The sequence below is a fragment of the Fusarium coffeatum genome, assembly GCF_003316985.1.
Source record: "Fusarium coffeatum strain FIESC_28 chromosome Unknown BRIP53273_contig_75, whole genome shotgun sequence".
Lineage (NCBI taxonomy): Eukaryota > Fungi > Ascomycota > Sordariomycetes > Hypocreales > Nectriaceae > Fusarium > Fusarium coffeatum.
Genome location: NW_022157871.1, coordinates 156,760 through 174,281, shown reverse-complemented (window position 1 = coordinate 174,281; position 17,522 = coordinate 156,760). Strand labels below are relative to the sequence as shown.

Sequence of the window (17,522 nt, the reverse complement as noted above, 5' to 3'; positions counted from 1 at the left end):
GCGCATTGTTTTTTTCCATCACCAAGCATCCTCTCTCTCTTCTTTACTCGCTCCCTTCAAGTTTTATCACATTCCGTTTCCACATCAACAACAGACAACAAACTCTAGCCTCAGTCCTTCATTTTTTCAATAAGCACGCATCTCGACCATTCGGAATTCTTGGGTTATCCATCCGAACTCTATGTCGCTTAATTGCCTCAATCCTAAGCTGTTCCTTGTGAGACCAAACCATCCAGTCTCGACATAGCATCGCATTGAGACGATCCTAAAGATCGACCCCAAACTAGCTCAAGTCTTGGGACGCTCAACACCGCCCTTCCAGAACGTGACACTACACACCAATTTCACTTGTGAATTCCCTAATCCGGTAGCCCGTTTGAACGTTCGACCGCTCAACCGTCCAGCCACTCACCGCGTTTACATCCAATACTTGTCTGCTACTGTACGATTTAGGCGCCTCTCGGAACTATTTGCTCTACGTGCCGGATGAGTTTCAGGGGCCTCGTCGCTGCGTGGGCCTTTTACGGGGGAACCGAGAGCCCGGGCCATAGGTACAGTACATACAGTAGCTTCTGCTTGGGCTGTGCGGCGGGGATTAGAAGCCGGGAGGCCTGGAGGCCTTTTGGATGGGCTATAAATGACTGGGGCAGAAGGACCCGACAGGATAAAGTCCCTCAAATGGCTCAGGTCTCAGCTGGTACAGTTGCAGTGACAGTAGCAGCATAAACACCAACGTGGAGTAGAGCATGCATAATAGCGGGCTATCGTATCGAGGTATCGTACCTGGGAGAGGCTTAGATAGAGTTGCACCAATCCCGGAATTCCATCTTTATGCATTATTTATTTATGCGTGGTAACCTAGCTAAGCAAGTACCGTGCCATACCATATTTCTTGGGTCTTTCTTTCGTCTCATTTGTCCTTTCTTTATTTGACTGCGCTTAGCTCGTCCTGAATCGTAAAGCCAGTGGCCACCCAATTTGACTTGATGAGCCCTCGAGTCAGAGCCAGTTCAAATAGCCCGATGACCGCCAACCAGATGCTGCTTACAAAAGTAAACGCTTGACGCCTGGCCCTGGGCTGGGGCTTTGATCCTGGTGAGACCCTTGCGCAGGGATTGGTGATGGATGGTTCAGGGCTGAAGAAAGCGCAGACATACACTTCAGCTCATTGGGTAAACAGCATCGTAGCTTGGGCGCTATCTCTGAATGAGTTGCTCTTCCTGGTCGAAATGACGTCGAGTCTTTGGCAAGTGCCCAATGCGAATAAATGCAACTCTTGATGCCAAGGACGAAGCAAAGAGATCCATTGTATCTGCTGCAGATCAGACAGAGACTCGACTCGAGTAACACCAAGCTTCATCACATGAGTCCTTGGTCACGCGAGAATATTATCTACTGAAACAGTCTGTGAGATGGTTGAACCCCAGATTACTTACATCCTGTTTCCAATCTCAAGGACCTTGCGCTACTGCACGACAGTTCCATATTTAGCTCCCGCCAACTCAATACTCCGACGCCATCGTATCAGCTCTGCTTAGAACAAAGTCTTTTCATCTATTCATTCGTTATTGAATTCCCAAACTTACAAGTATATCTTCGTATAACATTGAACACGTAAATGGAGGCCTCTGGTAGCATGAGTAACACGTTTCACTCGGAAGACAGTCGCCGGTCCATTTGTCAGTGATATAATAGAACGCGCAATACGGAGCCCCTACGGTAGTTTCCCATGAACATATACTACTACAGTATTCAAATTCACCTTGTTTCATTCCCAACCAGTCATTCAACGCCACCGTCCACTTATGTGTCAACCATGAGAAACATATATGCAGTTCGTTTTATCCAACCGCCGATGCAGATGCAAATGTGAAATGAGTATGTAGCATGCGTCTAGATCTCTTTGCCTTCAACCTCTTCCAAGGCTTCATAAATCATGATATATCCTCTAGTGAGTTCCTGGTGCTCCAGGGGGTGGAAGTTGATCAGGTCCAAAAGACATCGGCAAAAGCTGTAAACGGTTAATCTTAACCCAACACTCAAGGAGACACTATGACTGACCTGTCCTAACTTCGCAACTACAAAATCTTCGTTCTTGTCAAACATAATAATAGGTGTCTCCAACTTGCAAAACTCTCGAATACTACATCACCAGAAACACACACAGCCCCCGTTAGCCAAAAGCCCTTTCGTAACTCTCTACAACTTCTTCACCACCCGAACAAACATAGAAACTCACAACTGTCTACACATTCCGCACGGACTTGCAGGCGGCGCAATATCCGTAGCGACGGCGATGGCCCGGAAATCGCGATGACCGCTTGTCACAGCCGTACCGAGAGCCACACGCTCCGCACATGTTCCCACGGGATACGCCGCATTCTCCACGTTGGCGCCGCTGGTGAGCTCACCCTCGCTTGAGAGAACTGTAGCTCCGACGCGGAACTGGCTGTAGGGACAATACGCAGTCGACTTGGCCGCTGTTGCACGCTTGCGGAGCTCCGAGAACTCTTCCGGCGAGATGCCGTGTGCTGCACAGACCTCGGCCGTTTTGGCGGTATCGCCTCTGGTGATGGTCTCTGGAGTTGCCATTGGTAAGAGGAGGAAGGACAAGGAAAGGGGAAAGGGAAGAAGAAAAGGAGAGAGAGAGGAGAAAGGAAGAGCGTGTGACCAAGAGTGAGTGATGCTTATATCATGTCCCGTGTCCCGTAACGCGGGCGGGCGGGCCCTTATCGTTCATATCTCCGCATCGGGCGTCTCCGTAATGCGGGGCTGGGCGCCGAAATGACGGACCTTCGGCAGCTTCCTAAGACTTTGATTGACCAACCAGCCAAACATGTTGACCATGTTCGTAGTATCGTGATATTCGCTCATGTCTCTTCTTAATAAGCAGTAGTTTCCAGGTTTCAATATGTATTATCGGATACTTGCTACCAAGCACCTGTTCTTGTTCATGGTCCATTGTTACTATCATGACCATCCCTAATATGCACCCATACCTTTCCCCTCAAAATTGTAGCCATCCATTCTCATTACAAATATACGTACATAAGACAGAGCAGCACAAAACTCCGAACTCATCGCTCGTGCCTACTGTCCAGCGAGTTGTTATAGACTGGTGCTTGAACGAACCCGGCAACCATTGGTCCCTCCTCTTCTCTTTTCCATTTAACCCATCTTCCCATTGCTTGAAATTGATTCCTACTGATCCTCTTCACCTGCCAAAGCTTTTGAGCCAATCCGTCTAGTAGAACCCATCGGATCCTCCAAGTCTGCTCGATGTTGAGCCAACAGTTGGTGTTGATTGTGCCGAGCTACTTGTGTCGCTCGGTGTCGCAGGCTCTACGACTTGGCTTCGAATCGATGTGATCCATTCGTGCTGCAGTAGCTCAACAGCTGACGATCGGTTTCGGGGGTCTCTTGTGAAACACCTCTTCAAGAAGTCGAGTCCCTGAGGGCTGAGCTGGTCGCTGGGCGGTAGCTGAGGTGGGTTTCCTTGGGCAATGTTGTACATGATCGCCCACTCGTTGTCCAGTTGTGCCCAAGGTCTTCTGCCAGTAGCCATTTCTAGAATGACACAGCCCAGGGACCAGATGTCGACAGACCCGGGCTTACCAGGGTTCTCCCCCTTAATCACCTCGGGTGACATATACATCGGTGTTCCTGTCATGGATCGGTTTGGCATGGTCGCCTGTATATCTCCAGCAAGTGTGCGTCCTTGTCGGGCAATAACCTTGGCAGCGCCAAAGTCCACATACTTGATGATTCCATTATGGTCGAGTAAAATATCTATGTTGTAATTAGCATCGTTTTCAGGTCAACTGGAAACACAAAACTTACTTTCGGGCTTGATGTCTCGGTGGGCAATGCCACTTTCGTGCAGATAGACGAGACCCTCGAGGAGTTGCAGTGCATATACCATGATAACTTGTTCGTCCTCGATTCGGCCGTGCTCCAAGAGACTAGCCAAAGATCCTCCTGAACAGAACTCCATGAAAATGTATACTCGATCTCGATGAACTTCGATGCCGTAATACGAGACCACGTTGGGATGATCCAGCACTTCCAGCACTCCCATCTCCTCTCTGATTTGTTCGGCGATCTGGGGTATTAGCTTGGGGTCCTGAAGTCGGATTTCCTTGACAGCCATCAGATGGCCAGTGTCGAGGTTCATAGCTGCATAGACATTGCCAAAAGTGCCGCCTCCTACGAATTGGCCTTGTTGCCAACGCATTGTGACGTTGGTTGCTGAAGACGAAAGGTATGCCAACGACCGGTCGACCTCGTTATTACCCTCCAGTACTCTTCCGACTCCCTGTCTCTCTGCAACCTTCTCGCGTCGGTACTCGTCCACTCTTTCGAGCTCCTCCATTCGCTGCTCTGTAATGCAACGAGAGGCTTCTTCGTCGTTGAGCATTCTGTTCTTGTCGAGTTTTCGGAATTGCCCGACAAGTGCCTCGATTCGCTCTTTCTCGGCCTGGGCGGCCAAGTTTGACCTGGCGCCCATAATATCGAAGTGGGAAATGAGAAGAGACATACACCCAGCAACCTTCGAACGAAGCTTGGCATACTCATCTTCGCCAAGGGCCAGAATGTGTCGTCCTCTCGTCATCCCCATGGCCAACTCAAGCGCGAGCACAGCCCAACGGAACGTCTTTCGATCTGATGCGATACAGTCGTCGCAGATGAAGCTAACCCAATCGAGGGCAAGCTTTGTCAACTTGAGGTTGTTCATCTGTCGTCTGTTGCTATCCATGTAGAGCAATGAACGTTGTCCGAATTCTGTAGCAAACACGAAGCATGTCTGGATAAGTTCCTGGCAATCTTTACCTTTGGCTTGTTTCCTGATAATTTCCACACTGTCCATGAAAGTATTGGAAAGCTTGTAAGCCACTCGCCTAATCTCTGTCAACCTTGAATTGACCTTCTGAATGTTAGATCTCGATTCCTGGACGAGATCAACATGCATATCGACATTGTCAAGGAATGCCCTTCGTGCGTTATGTAGAGTCTGTGGGCTGGAAGCGCAAAGTCGAATGTGTCCTCGCTTCATGTCAATATTCAAATCACGAAGCGGAACTTCGATCACCTCGCCAAACCAGTTAATTGGATCCTCCGGCCGAAGAATAAGAAGATACTGTTCTCCGAGCTCATCAGGAAATTGGTCTTTGGATGTGATGGCCATCATAGCCTGAATATCTTCAAGTCGCTCACGCAACTCGGGAGACGCAATCACATAGGTATTGTCCTGTTCGAGAAGACGAGTGTCAACTTGGAAATGGCCTGAAGCAACTAGCTGATCATAAAACTTTTGCATGGTTTCGGGTGGGAACGAAATGCTGTAGTCGGAGGCGTGCTCATAATTATCGTTCAGCATTCGAGTGAATCGCTGAAGCATTCGCTGACGGACTCGTACGGAATCAAGGCAGGCCTTGTAACGTTTGCTCATCTCAGACGCTGTTTCTTTTGGCTTCGCTTGCAGTTCCTTCTCAAAAGTCTGGCTAAGTCTGTGCAACGCCTTAAACGTCAGTGAGCTGAACTGCTCCGCAACCTCGATGTGGCCACGCTGCAGGTGGCTGCCAATCTCGTTGGCAAAGTCCCATTCTTGGAACAAAAGTTCGGCCTCTTTGAAAGTGTTTTTGTTTCCGCTTAGCTTCCAGTTTAGCATCTTGAAGTAATACTTCAAAGCCTCCAATACAACTTGATCGAAAGATTCGTCGATACAAGGTGGCAGGTCCCAACCTGGTTCGGGATTTGCAATGGAAGTACACTCAATCTTGATACGTATAGCAAACTTGAGCAGTAGCTGAAACTGAGAGATCATCTGATCTTGCATCAAAGGGTTTTGCTGGGCAGATTCCTTAACTCTCCTAGCATAAGCGAGACGCGTGCGGGTGATCTCCTCGATTAGGCGCGAGGGAAAGCTGATCAATGTGAGTAGCTCCTCGAGGTATGGTGGTAAGTGACGTTTGCGGAAGGGCTCGGAGTTCCTGATAAGAGTATCCTTCGCCTTGCTAATAACGGTGGATATAGGCGCAAGCATTCCCTTCTCTAGATGTCCGTCGTCATCGTTGTAGAGTGATTGTAGTCCGTCTTCTTTCATTAATCGGTCAAGGAAGGATGTTTCGTCGTTACTAATGCCGTTCACAGCGGGCGATCGCTGCTTCGTGCGTGTAAAGTCGAGTTCCTCGTTTCCGACCCATTTCTTCAAGATGTTTAATTCAGTGTTGATCATTTCGTTGGTATTGTACCATGAGATAATGGAATCATGCGCCTCCTTGAATGCAGCAGAATCTGCTGCCTTGTGCTCCGCTGCAAGTGAGGCCCAGGATGGATACAGATTCTCACACATCTGGATCTTGCCGACCATGTCTTTGACTTGTTCATAAGGGGGTTTTCCAGCCTCACTCTCACCCTTTATTTGGAAATTGATGATTTCGTCGAGAGTGCGATCAAGTGTAGATCGAGATTCCTCCAGCATACGTCGTTGGACAGGAATATGTCTTCCGCAGACTTTAGAGCGGATACCCAGCCACAGTTCGGTCTTGTGGGCGCTTTTCCCAGCCTGCTGGTCCGCGGATCCAATCAACCGTTTCTTTTCTTGTCGTACTACATCTCCGGTAAGAACAGCCTCGAGCATGCCATGCCACTCGAGCCTTTCGCGGTTTTCTGGATCTTTCAAGTCCTCGTCTGTGGGTTGGAGATTGTCGTTGCCGTAGAACATGATAGTCTCCTGGTCGAAACGGTCGTCGTATGGGCCCTCCGATGAGGGTGTCTCCCCTTCTGAGTCTGAATCATTTCCGTTCAAATTAGAGTATGATGTGAAATACCCTCCGCTGTAATCTTGTCGGAGTTTCTGCACGTACGCTCGCTCCTGTGCACGAAACCTGCTTTCATTCTGCCGTGGGCGTGTTTTAGACGACGATCGGATAGACTCTGTGAAAGAAGGTGTGGCCGGTGGGTGAGTTGGCTTTCTTGACGTGGCAGGATTGTACGTGTTCGATGGTGTCCGGGTAGGTCCTAGTGGTCGCTGTGGCCGGGAGCCGTTGGGCGTCTGTGGCTTTGGGGCACCGTTGATGACTGTTCCAGGAAGTAGTGAGGTTAAAGATCCTGTGTGGCCCGATGTCTCGTATAGGGATAGGTTGCCCAGCTCGTCTTGTCGTTCTGTCGCATGAGGATCGCCGTTGTGTTCGATGGGATGATGGCTCCTAGTCTTATCCGGACGTCCATCATCTTCGGTGTCTGAAAAACGAACCCCTCGGGGTGATGGCTCGGTCATCCTGACGGCTGTGTCTGGGTTGGCACCCAGGTGGAGTTGGAAATCTCAAGGCCCCTCAGCGCCGCGTCAAGATATCGTCTCGATCGTAGATAGGGGATGCTAAGGGCGCAAGAATGCCAGCATTTAGAAGTTTTGGTGCAGCTCGAGATGCGGTCGAGAAGTTTACGATGGGTCGAAGACAGCCATGGAGAGAGGGGATTGAGCTTGAGGAGCTCCTGTTGCAGGTAGATCGAGATGAATCGCATGGAGGAGTGGCAACCTGGAAGCGCGTGCAAATTTACAGCCAATCACAGCGTACCAATGGCTCCAGTGGCGTACGTAGCTGCTTATTGTGGCTAAAGCAGCGTGATGTGGCTAGGGCATAAGGCTAATATCGGATATAATAGAAACGGTCGAAGCTCAAATCATACTTAATTTCTTAGCTTTTAATCCTACCTACCCTACTATCTCAAATTATATCACTGAATAACACTGGCAATGAGTTGTCAAGCCCAGGGGTTTTATAATACGCGTCGAATTTGAGGTCAATGAGTGTTATATCTATAGCTTATGTCTCTGAAATTTCTACAAACTTAGCCAAATAATCCACACATGCTGTGTGAGTAACCGACAGACACAGACAGCCAGGCAACCACTCTGTCACATGTAGGTATGGTACCGTGACGAAGTGCTCTGACTTTGCTTCTCTATATGGATGTCAGCTTGATAAACAAGAGTAGCGTTGGCTGAGTAATCTCATATTCTTGATGTATCTTATGTGTATGCAACCTACCCTGTACATCGACTGGATGGGATCACCGATGTTGCAAACTGGTACTGTACGGCTTGCCAGGTTTGCCAAGATTCGTTCAATAGAGCATTCAGTGATGAGCCCACCGCAGATGTTTACTGTTGCATTTGGGCCAGCGCAATGAATGTATAGGAGCCCAAGCGTTTATCATTTACCACACTAGCTCGCTCGATCAGACCGTTCAGACGTGGCACTGATGACGGCTCGGCGATGTCTCCAAAACTGTCGGACAAAGATTGCCCTTGTTATGCGATTCATGCATTTCAGAGACTGCAAGGGAGAGACATAGTCTGTGCCCGAGTTAAACCGAAGCGTGCTATGATAGTCAAGCCACAATGACAGGCTTGTGAGCTTAGACAGACCGGATATGTTGTGAGCCGACACAAATTTTTAAAAGTCGAATGTAAGTCGGCCGAAGCGACCTCAAAGACATTCATCATGTTGGATGATAACTGTGCAGACTAGACCCAAAAGCCACTAACACCTATGGTGAAACCCTGGGGACGACGCTCAGACTTAGAAAGGAAAATAATTACGACACAGATGGTGGCTTGAATACTACATTCGAACAGTCTTACCGCTTTCATGGCTGATCGGCAAGATCTGGTCAATATCGGTTGTTGGACCTTATATCATCGACTCGCCTAATCTCAGTCTTGATCGGCCCTCGCCCTCGGAGAACTCAACATTCTTGCTTTGAGCGCAGTATTCGGGGGCTCGGCTCTGACTCGTTTTCAATAGAAAATATTGAGATTGAGGATCGTCGCGACTGTATGAGACCCAGAAACCTCTCGTCGCGCTGGCCAATAAGCAACGACGTGAATGCAGCAAAAGCCGGATAGTATCCAGCCCTGACACGCGGTAAGAAGGCGAACTAGACGATATCACAGAGGAGCTTCGCCGTAGTGAGTGGGACGCTAGTTTCTTCGCTTTACGCGCCATCGGTACCAGCAAATGTGTCGTACATGTAAGTTTAGTTCAGTCCAGATGGTTAGATCACTAAGCTAGTGGTGATGGCTTAGAGACTCTCTTGTGATGATCTTGAAGGGGATGACATGCGCCAGAACTACAATTGCCATCAGCTGGCCGATGGAACTTGCAAAATGATCGACTTATCAGGCACCGGTATATGATGTTTATTAATCAGTGGGCTGACAGGAGTCTCCGCAGTAGTCAAAGACAATACATTGAGAATGCCGGCACATGTTTGTTCATGTCCACAGTGCTCGCTTGTCGAATATCCGAGGACAAGGATCTTAGCGGCAATGATTGCGGATAATTGCGCGTCGTGAGATGGACTCCATCCTGATATTTGAAAGAACTGATCCTCGGCAATGCTTCGATGGCTACTAGCTGCATGTCGTCGAATAGACCATAACGTAAACAAAAAAAAACCGTGCCCTTTCAGCCCGGTACCTGTATTTATGCAGCTTGATAGTATTGGTGCATATCTCGGACATATTTATATTGAGTTGTTGATGCTTTGACCAATGCAACCAGATTAGCTGGTCATGGCACCACACAAGGACTTTGACAAATCCGTGCTGCGGTCAAGGTGAAAAGCACGTTGGATGTCAAAGTCCTCTGGCCGGCTAGAATGCTTCGTTATCACCACCTTTTATGGCTAGTCTGGCCGATGGCTTGTTTGGTAAGTTCAACCCCCTCGAGCATGTCTGAAAGTTGCGTAACTATTTGAACATGTACATAGTGCTTGTTCTCTACTGCGCATTAAAGACTCGGACCAGGTATACAATACATGCTAGCGAACGGTGTCCAGTTAGTGGTGCTCAAAGACAATTCTTTCACACCATCAACTCCGGCTTGCCGGCCCCTTGCTGTTCGTTCCTGAGCTCCGGGAAAGCGTCATATGTTTGATGGAGTGGATGCTTTGATGTTGTACGGTCTCGTAGTCAGGTTTGCGACTCTGCGCTGCGGCAGCCACGGAGAATTGAAGAGTGTCCGCGTATCTTAGACGACTCAGCTGAAAAGCTTCCATGTGAAACCAGCAGCCGAGTCTTGGCGTCGCGTGGGGCTAGAAACCAAGATCCTTACTAGGGCTGACCAGGATGCACGAAATGAGAACGCTCCTGTAGGTACCCGACGGTTGACCTTGCTAGTCGTCGCAGCTTAGTGGGGAGCAAGCTTTCCACCCCCGGATTCGAGCGGACTTTATTCATTCGAACTGCCTGCCACGGGCTTGAAGGCCTGCTTCATGATACGTTTTGGAGTTTGGCTATGCTGCGTTGGGGAGTGTACCGAACTATTTGAGCCAATGGCAACGATAGATGCTTCAGCTGCTCGTCGATCGCCGTGCTCGGATCATAACTTGATACCAACACAACATATGTCAAAGATCATGAGGCGGGAGATTGTGGGCTGCGTTGCATGGCCGGCGAGGCGTGCGAGCTGGGATTTGTTGGCTGAAACGTCTTGCATAACATTACGGTCTTTCGTCGATGCAATGGGATGATGATCTGCTATCAAGGTAGTCGGATGAATATGGAACGGGCGGGAGAGCGGGAGGGGAGTAAAAGTGGAAAGGTAAAAGCCGCATGCTTCGTTGCTTCTGATATCATTCCATCATTAAAGTTAGAATGTTCCTAATGACAAGGAATACCCAAGTAGAGGTAATACGTATACAGCAGGTCATTACTATTGAAGTTAGTATGAATGGAAGGAAGTCACGAAAGGCACGGAGCCGCAAAATGCGCAGTCACTAATGCCAGCTGCTCCTGACTTAGTTAGACGGCGTGGCTCCTTCCACCTGGGTTTCTTCCAGTGATTCAAGCTCAAACTGGAAAGGAGGAAGGAAGGGATGAAGAGAATTGTCAGGTTTATACCGTAAGCGATGGCATCCACCTTGGATGCAGACTTATGCAACAATAACCAGGAAAGAATGACAATCCATTCATTCAACCCCCCACTAGCCAATGTCTCTCAACTCCATATCAATAATGAAGCTGAAGATCGTCCGACAACTGGATCCTTTGCCTTCATTAGTGTATGCAGACAAAGTCGCCATCACGCCTTGCACAAACGGGTGGATAATACGCAGTATGTACGAAGAATGTTTGGAGCTAAAGTTCCGGAACAGCCACAAACATAATTACTGACGTGTTGTATGCACCAAGGAATCAGTCACATCTACTACGCCAACGGCTCGTTTACGGTCGAACCTATCCCGACATCTCGGTACGCATGTCAAACGCACCAAATGCCAAATGGCTCCCCAGGGCTGCTTCGTGGCGCCGATCTCAGCCCTCGCCGTTGAAAGAAAAATAGGGAGAAGGTGACATCGCCAGCTCAGGCGAGGAATCTGCATCCATCCCAATAAAGTTTAACCAGGACTGTTGTTTGACGCCAGCGGGACACCGCCGCCATCAAACAATCATCCGGTCTACTTGCTTGCTCCTGGGCAATACCATGCATTGGCACCGCGGGTACCTGTTTCGAAAGTACATTCATCCCTACATTGCTTCGTCAGACTGACCATCGAAAACAGATCGTCGGATATTTCCATTTTATTTTCTTTTTCCGAATCTACAGCAATGAGGCTGAGGGTCAATTTGAGGACGGGACGCCAGTAGCGAAGTCAACAAGGAGAGACAACAGTCCTTCAATCCAACTAGTGGCAGTTATGGTGGTCCAATCGCATTATCAATTTTTTTTTTAAGGATTCAACTAAATTCGTTGTTCTCCTGATGGGGTGTGCCCGAGCGCCCACTGAATCGCCCTTTTTCTTGACTTGCATTAAGATTTCGCCCCCCATATCATTTCTGAACGGCGCATCTTTCAAACAATCTATTGGGTTGCAATACTACGCTCCCTATAGAGCATGGGTACGTCGGCTCCTGGTACCGACGTTGCAAGCTGGCAGCGCGACCTGGCAGACTTACTGGGGGCTGCTGTGTCCTGTAGGGATTACCTATTGCGTGCCGTCGTTCGAGGTTTAGGACGAGACCGTTGGACAAGCGGGCTAAGTAACCGTACCCCACTAGCTAAGAGCACACTCCACCTGCTGTCACACAGACCTGGACCTGGCTTGAATTCGGCATGACAGATCAAACCCTGGACCAAGCAAAATATCTTTGCTAGTCTGTTTACCTTGTCAATCCCCGTCTTGTTGGAGCAAAGACCTCCCGAGACAGTAACGAGGATGTCAATGTCTCATCGGTTCAAGCGTCTCGGGGACCCTTGAATCTCGTGCCGGTCCCCATCTATAACCACCACGAGATCGCCCTCAAAAAATGAATCGATACCACCTTTCCCCAAATCATCTCATATATCCACTAGCTACTACCCAGAGCCATTAGGTTGAATTACGCCTCATCTGTGATCTTACCATACCAGTCGACTCCTCAAACATAGTGTTTGTGCCCTTTATAAGTGCTGCCACTTCCCTTTCTCCTCTAGACCTACCTGCCTTTCATATGCTTCTTTCGGCCTTTGTTACACACCAAGACATCTAGCAAACACACCAAACATCCATCACATACGTTACTCCAGCCACTACTGTTTCAGCTCAACCTTCTTTGCACATTTTCGTCCCTACGGGTCATTCTTGAACCTAGCACAAATTTGCAACAGTTCACGGACGGAAACAATACTAGGTATGTTCTTTCTTAGTTCGAGAAAGAAGATAAAGTTTTTCTTGGGAAATGAAAACTAACTGCTTTACGGATCATCTTGCAGAACCTGACATCATGTGCGACTTTACCAAAAACTACTACATTTACATGTCCTGCACCGATCCCGGAACGCACTTCTGCAAGACGTCGATCGATGGAAGCCGCGAGCATGCTTGCCCAAAAGGCCCTCATGAACGTTATATTGTGCTGCCTGAGAGCTGCCCCTTGTGCTGTGGGTGAAGCGGACAAGATGTTTCTGGAAAATTCGACATGATAAGAAAAGAACGCCCCGTCAACAAGAGCTCATGATCATCAAGAGTAGGAGACTCTCAAACTCTACATTGGTGTAGGAACGGGCTCAAGCAACGAGTTTAAGGCAAAAGAGACCGAATCTTGATAAACGTTGTTGGCCTAGACACTCCCGAACGACCGCATTATTCGAGGTCGAGAGTAACGAGCTACCTTCAGTCCCCAGAAGGCCCCCACGAGTAAATATACGAGAAAGAGCCAGACCAATAATGGTGGAAGGCGAGGGAATGCAAAGTTACTCGAAGAAGGAAAATCAAGAGAAACAAAAACAAGAGGGGAAACGTGCGTTTGATGTCAAGATTAGAAGCTGAAACTGCACTGAATTCCACGGCTCTGTTCGGCCAACATATGGACACTTTGTATGGAGTTAACGAGGTGGTAACAATTAATAAATAAAACTTGGTGCAAGACGGCACATATGGTACGAGCTGAGTAGAGTCAGGTTAATATGGAACGAGGCGAGCTGGGATTAATTGTACGAAATTGAAATTAACACATGGCGTGTACGATATAATTAAAACTGATGGAAACTGTGTTGATAAGTCTTGGTTCACGCCCTAAACTGAATAGTCTTCGAGGCGAGCGGCGTCGTGATTATGGCGAGAGCGGGTTATGCATCCGAGTAGTGGGAAGAGTCATCACGGCGTTAGGGCAGCCGATGGATGACCAACCATGATAATACACGCAGTGGGAAGATGTCGAGTGCTCTGATCATCACATAAAAGAACAAGGATGAACCTGGTGTTTATGGTGAATGAATGGGTGTAGAGTGCCGTACAGTATTGGGGTTGACTCTAGTGCCCAATGTGATGCTGATTACATGTGCCACCAATTGCTAAGACTGAGGCGTAAACTTGCCTTTGCTGATGTAGGGCTCTAGAAATGGCAAGGCACTAACGACGATCGAGACTTCAGCCCCCACTGATCTTGGATCTTGGCAGAGCAATATCTCTGAGACAAGGAGAAGATACGTATACAACAGATCAAGGATAAAGATCAGAAATAAGCTACGGATACCTATTTAGAGACGGGGCTTAGACGGGGATAACTGACAGGGTCCAGACTGCGGGGAGGAATAAGCGCGCCCTAAATAGTATGCCGTGCGGGATGAACCTTTTGGTAAGGCGGGCTGTGAATGAGTGGCCAAGGAGAAGAGACACAACAGGGCTTGTTCCTTGTTCTGCAGCTGAAGAAAAAGAAAAGAAAATAAGCGAGATCTTGCCTTAGACTGGATCCCGGTTGACCGGAAAGCACAGCATCAGCTAATCTACAGTAATATAATACGCGCTTACTGTAGCTTAAACTTGAGGCGAAGACGCCACTGTGGGAATGAACGTCCGGATGCCCAACGACCGGGCATAGGCCGTGCATAACCAGGTCAAGGGAGTTACAAACATAGGTGATGAGGGTGAGGATAATATCAGTGGCTTCAGGCATCAACGTCGCTGAGACGGATTGTTGGTTAGTAGTGTTAGTCTGTTAGATGAAAGTCTATGCGCAATCTAAGACTTGGCTATTCTGTATTGAGATATGCTTGCGTGAAGGAGCCGTGCATTGACAGTAACAGTTCTGCAGAAAGCTGAATTGGGTCATGAGGAGTTCAATTGCGTCTCAATGCAACGGTCCGGAACATGCCGACTCTTGTTTCATCAGTTTCCGAGAATGTTGAAGTGATCATGGAGCATTGTGTGGAGACTGAAGAAAAGCTTGACACTACCGGTATCTACCAGTCATGTGGATATATAGTTCGTGGAGAAGGTTAACGGAGTTTAAGTTATAGCTAGTTGATAAGCGTATTAATCCACCCATCGGTACATTTCTGGGCATAAGAAAAGACCTTACTAGGTAAGCATGCAGGTACAAGGAGGACTCAAGGCTTACTGCATCTAGCCCATGCTCCAGTATCAGGAAATGTGTAAGAATGCGGATAACCTGAGACAAATCCTCTGGAGAGGAAGCTAGTATCTCACGTGCGTGTTACCGTACTACTGGGGCTTAGTTCCAGCTGCGATGTTGTCGTCATCCTCATGTCTGTCCGTGTAAGTCAACTCGCCGAGGCATACCCAACAGGGACGTGATGAACAAGAGTTCATTGCAGCACAATTTCACAACCGGCAGACAAAATTAGTCAGACCTGGTCCCAATACAATGCTTGTATTCAGTTAAAGTTAGCATCCATGTTACAGTACCGCTGTCATGGCCATGTGGCAGGTTGTTGCTGTTGGTCAACGGGCCGGGCCTCTAGAGGGAAAGCGTAACTCGGCCGAGAATGCGGAAAAATTAGTGGAGATTAACCCCGGATTCCTCGTGCATCTGGACCCATCCGAAACCGAGGCTCACGCAAACCCCCGACGGACCTTTCGGTTAATCATCGTCATTCACTTCCTCCTTACAGCCAATCCGTCAACTAACTCATCATTTCCCCGGATTATTCATATATATCGACACGTATAAACAGTATCTCATCACTTAGACACCCGTCCAGAACATTATTATACCATCATCTCGTGTTGGATTGAGTTGAACGCGATGTCTGTTCCCGAATCCGAGTACCTCAGTTCCGTCTGGAAGGATGGCATCTTTAGTAAGTCCCCAAGACAAGCACCATATTCGATAAAGCGCTAACGAGTATTGCTATCCAGATGGCCGCGTTGTCTTTGTCACAGGCGGTGCAGGAAGCATCTGCAGCATGCAGACGCGAGCACTAGTTCGTCTCGGTGCGAACGCGTGCATCATTGGTAGAAGTGTCGAGAAGACTGAGAAGGCTGCAAAAGAGATCGCAACTGTGAGAGAAGGAGCCAGAGTCATAGGAATTGGAGGATGCGATGTTCGTAAGGTATGACGCGTGCATTCTTCCAGCTGATTATGGTGATACTGACGCACTCTAGATCGAGAGTCTCCAGGCCGCCGCTGAACAATGTGTGAAAGAGCTGGGAGGAATCGACTTTGTTATGTAAGACCTCATTTAGAGGAACGCTGCTTCACTCGAGTTTACTAATATATTCACAGTGCCGGTGCGGCTGGTAATTTCGTCGTCCCGATAGAGAAAATGAGCTCCAATGCCTTCAAGTCAGTGATGGACATTGATGTACTAGGAACCTTTAACACAGTCAAGGCAACTATGCCTCATCTGCTGCGCAGCTCTAACCCTCGCATCATCTACGTCTCTGCAACATTCCACTACACAGGCATGCCACTCCAGGCTCACGTCGCTGCGGCCAAAGCATCCGTCGACTCACTCATGGCATCTGTCGCTCTCGAATACGGACCAAGAGGTGTCCAGAGCAACGTCATCGCCCCCGGAGGCATTGAAGGTACCGAGGGTCTGGCCAGGCTAGGAAGTGACGCAGAGAGCGAGAAGAAGAGATATGCTAAGAGCATCCCGCTGGGTCGCGCAGGAACTGTACGGGATATTGCAGATGCGACTGTGTTCCTGTTCAGCGATGCCGGAAGCTATGTCAGTGGACAAGTTTTGGCTGTAGATGGTGCTGCCTGGAGGCGTCAGGGAGCTCTGGGTGTGGGAACCGAGGCTGGTATGGAGTATCCAGATTATCTTCTCAAGGGAGAGTTTTCGCAAAACTTGAGGGATCCTCGAAAGACGGCCAAGCCCAAGCTGTAAGGGATGGTTATGTGTGTTTGCATTGGACAAGATATACAGTGTTTGGCTATGGTGTTTCGATTCAACAGTTATCTTATCAGCAGGATAGAGAATCGGAGGTGACGGAGATATGCATTCTGGGTCGATAGATAACATCCAATTGGGGACCCGCTTTGCAATGGCATCTCCGGAGTAGATGAGCTGATAATAGGGAAAAGAAGGCAACGATAATCTAGTGAGGACATTTCACTCATACTGGTACTCGTGAGGAGTGACAAGCGACTCTGAATGTTTATATTGAAGCTCATATGGATGTCTTGATGAATTATCCCCACCAACCATGTTCCCTGTCAACCCGAAAAAGACTCCGACAACGGGTCAAATGGATCTCACCAACATCGACTTTTTTTTTTTATGACCGATTCAAACAATCAATGACCGGGGATACGGGGAGAATACGGCACAATCAACCCGTCATCAGAGCCGCGACCCGACCGATATCCAACCATATTCATCTCCGATGGCCGTTGACACTTTATTATCCCCCTCGTCAAAAGTGCCTGGAAGCTTACAAAAAAGCCAATTGATCAATCATGGCCTCAATCTGATTACTCAGTTGCTGCATATTGGCTCTGCTTATGGCGGGCTTGCATTAGTGGCCGCTAGTAGAGGGTAACGCCGGTCAAGGAGGGGCAGTCAAGCTGCACTCAATGGAGCTGGACCTTGGACTAGGTAGTATCTGGAAGCTCACCATGGACAGCTTCCACTTTGCTTGGTAGGTCAGTTACGGAGAGTTTGCGTAGATGTGTCGTGCAATTGACATGAGATAAGTTGGAACAAGAGGAATACGATCCACTAGACAGGATATCCCATGTTGAAAGTCAAGTATGAAGCTCTGTAGTGGCATCGTGAAGTGGC

The 17,522-nt window shown here is 48.5% G+C and overlaps 3 protein-coding genes across 3 annotated transcripts; 1 reads left to right on the top strand and 2 right to left on the bottom strand.

The window, feature by feature from the left end:
- Positions 1-1,893: 1,893 nt before the first annotated feature.
- FIESC28_03586 (uncharacterized protein) lies at positions 1,894-2,592 on the bottom strand (the record flags this gene model as incomplete). The annotated part of the gene is made up of 2 exons (XM_031157735.1): positions 1,894-2,011; positions 2,240-2,592. The coding sequence occupies 2 exons, from the start codon at positions 2,590-2,592 to the stop codon at positions 1,894-1,896; spliced, it is 471 nt and encodes a 156-aa protein (XP_031018248.1).
- A 652-nt stretch (positions 2,593-3,244) lies between these two features.
- On the bottom strand, positions 3,245-7,279 carry FIESC28_03585 (uncharacterized protein; the record flags this gene model as incomplete). Its single annotated transcript, XM_031157734.1, has 2 exons — positions 3,245-3,789; positions 3,841-7,279. The coding sequence occupies 2 exons, from the start codon at positions 7,277-7,279 to the stop codon at positions 3,245-3,247; spliced, it is 3,984 nt and encodes a 1,327-aa protein (XP_031018247.1).
- Positions 7,280-15,535: 8,256 nt separating this feature from the next.
- Positions 15,536-16,625, top strand: FIESC28_03584 (uncharacterized protein; the record flags this gene model as incomplete). The annotated part of the gene is made up of 4 exons (XM_031157733.1): positions 15,536-15,590; positions 15,649-15,842; positions 15,895-15,959; positions 16,016-16,625. 4 exons carry the CDS (start codon positions 15,536-15,538, stop codon positions 16,623-16,625), a joined length of 924 nt encoding a protein of 307 aa, XP_031018246.1.
- Between the last annotated feature and the right edge of the window lie 897 nt (positions 16,626-17,522).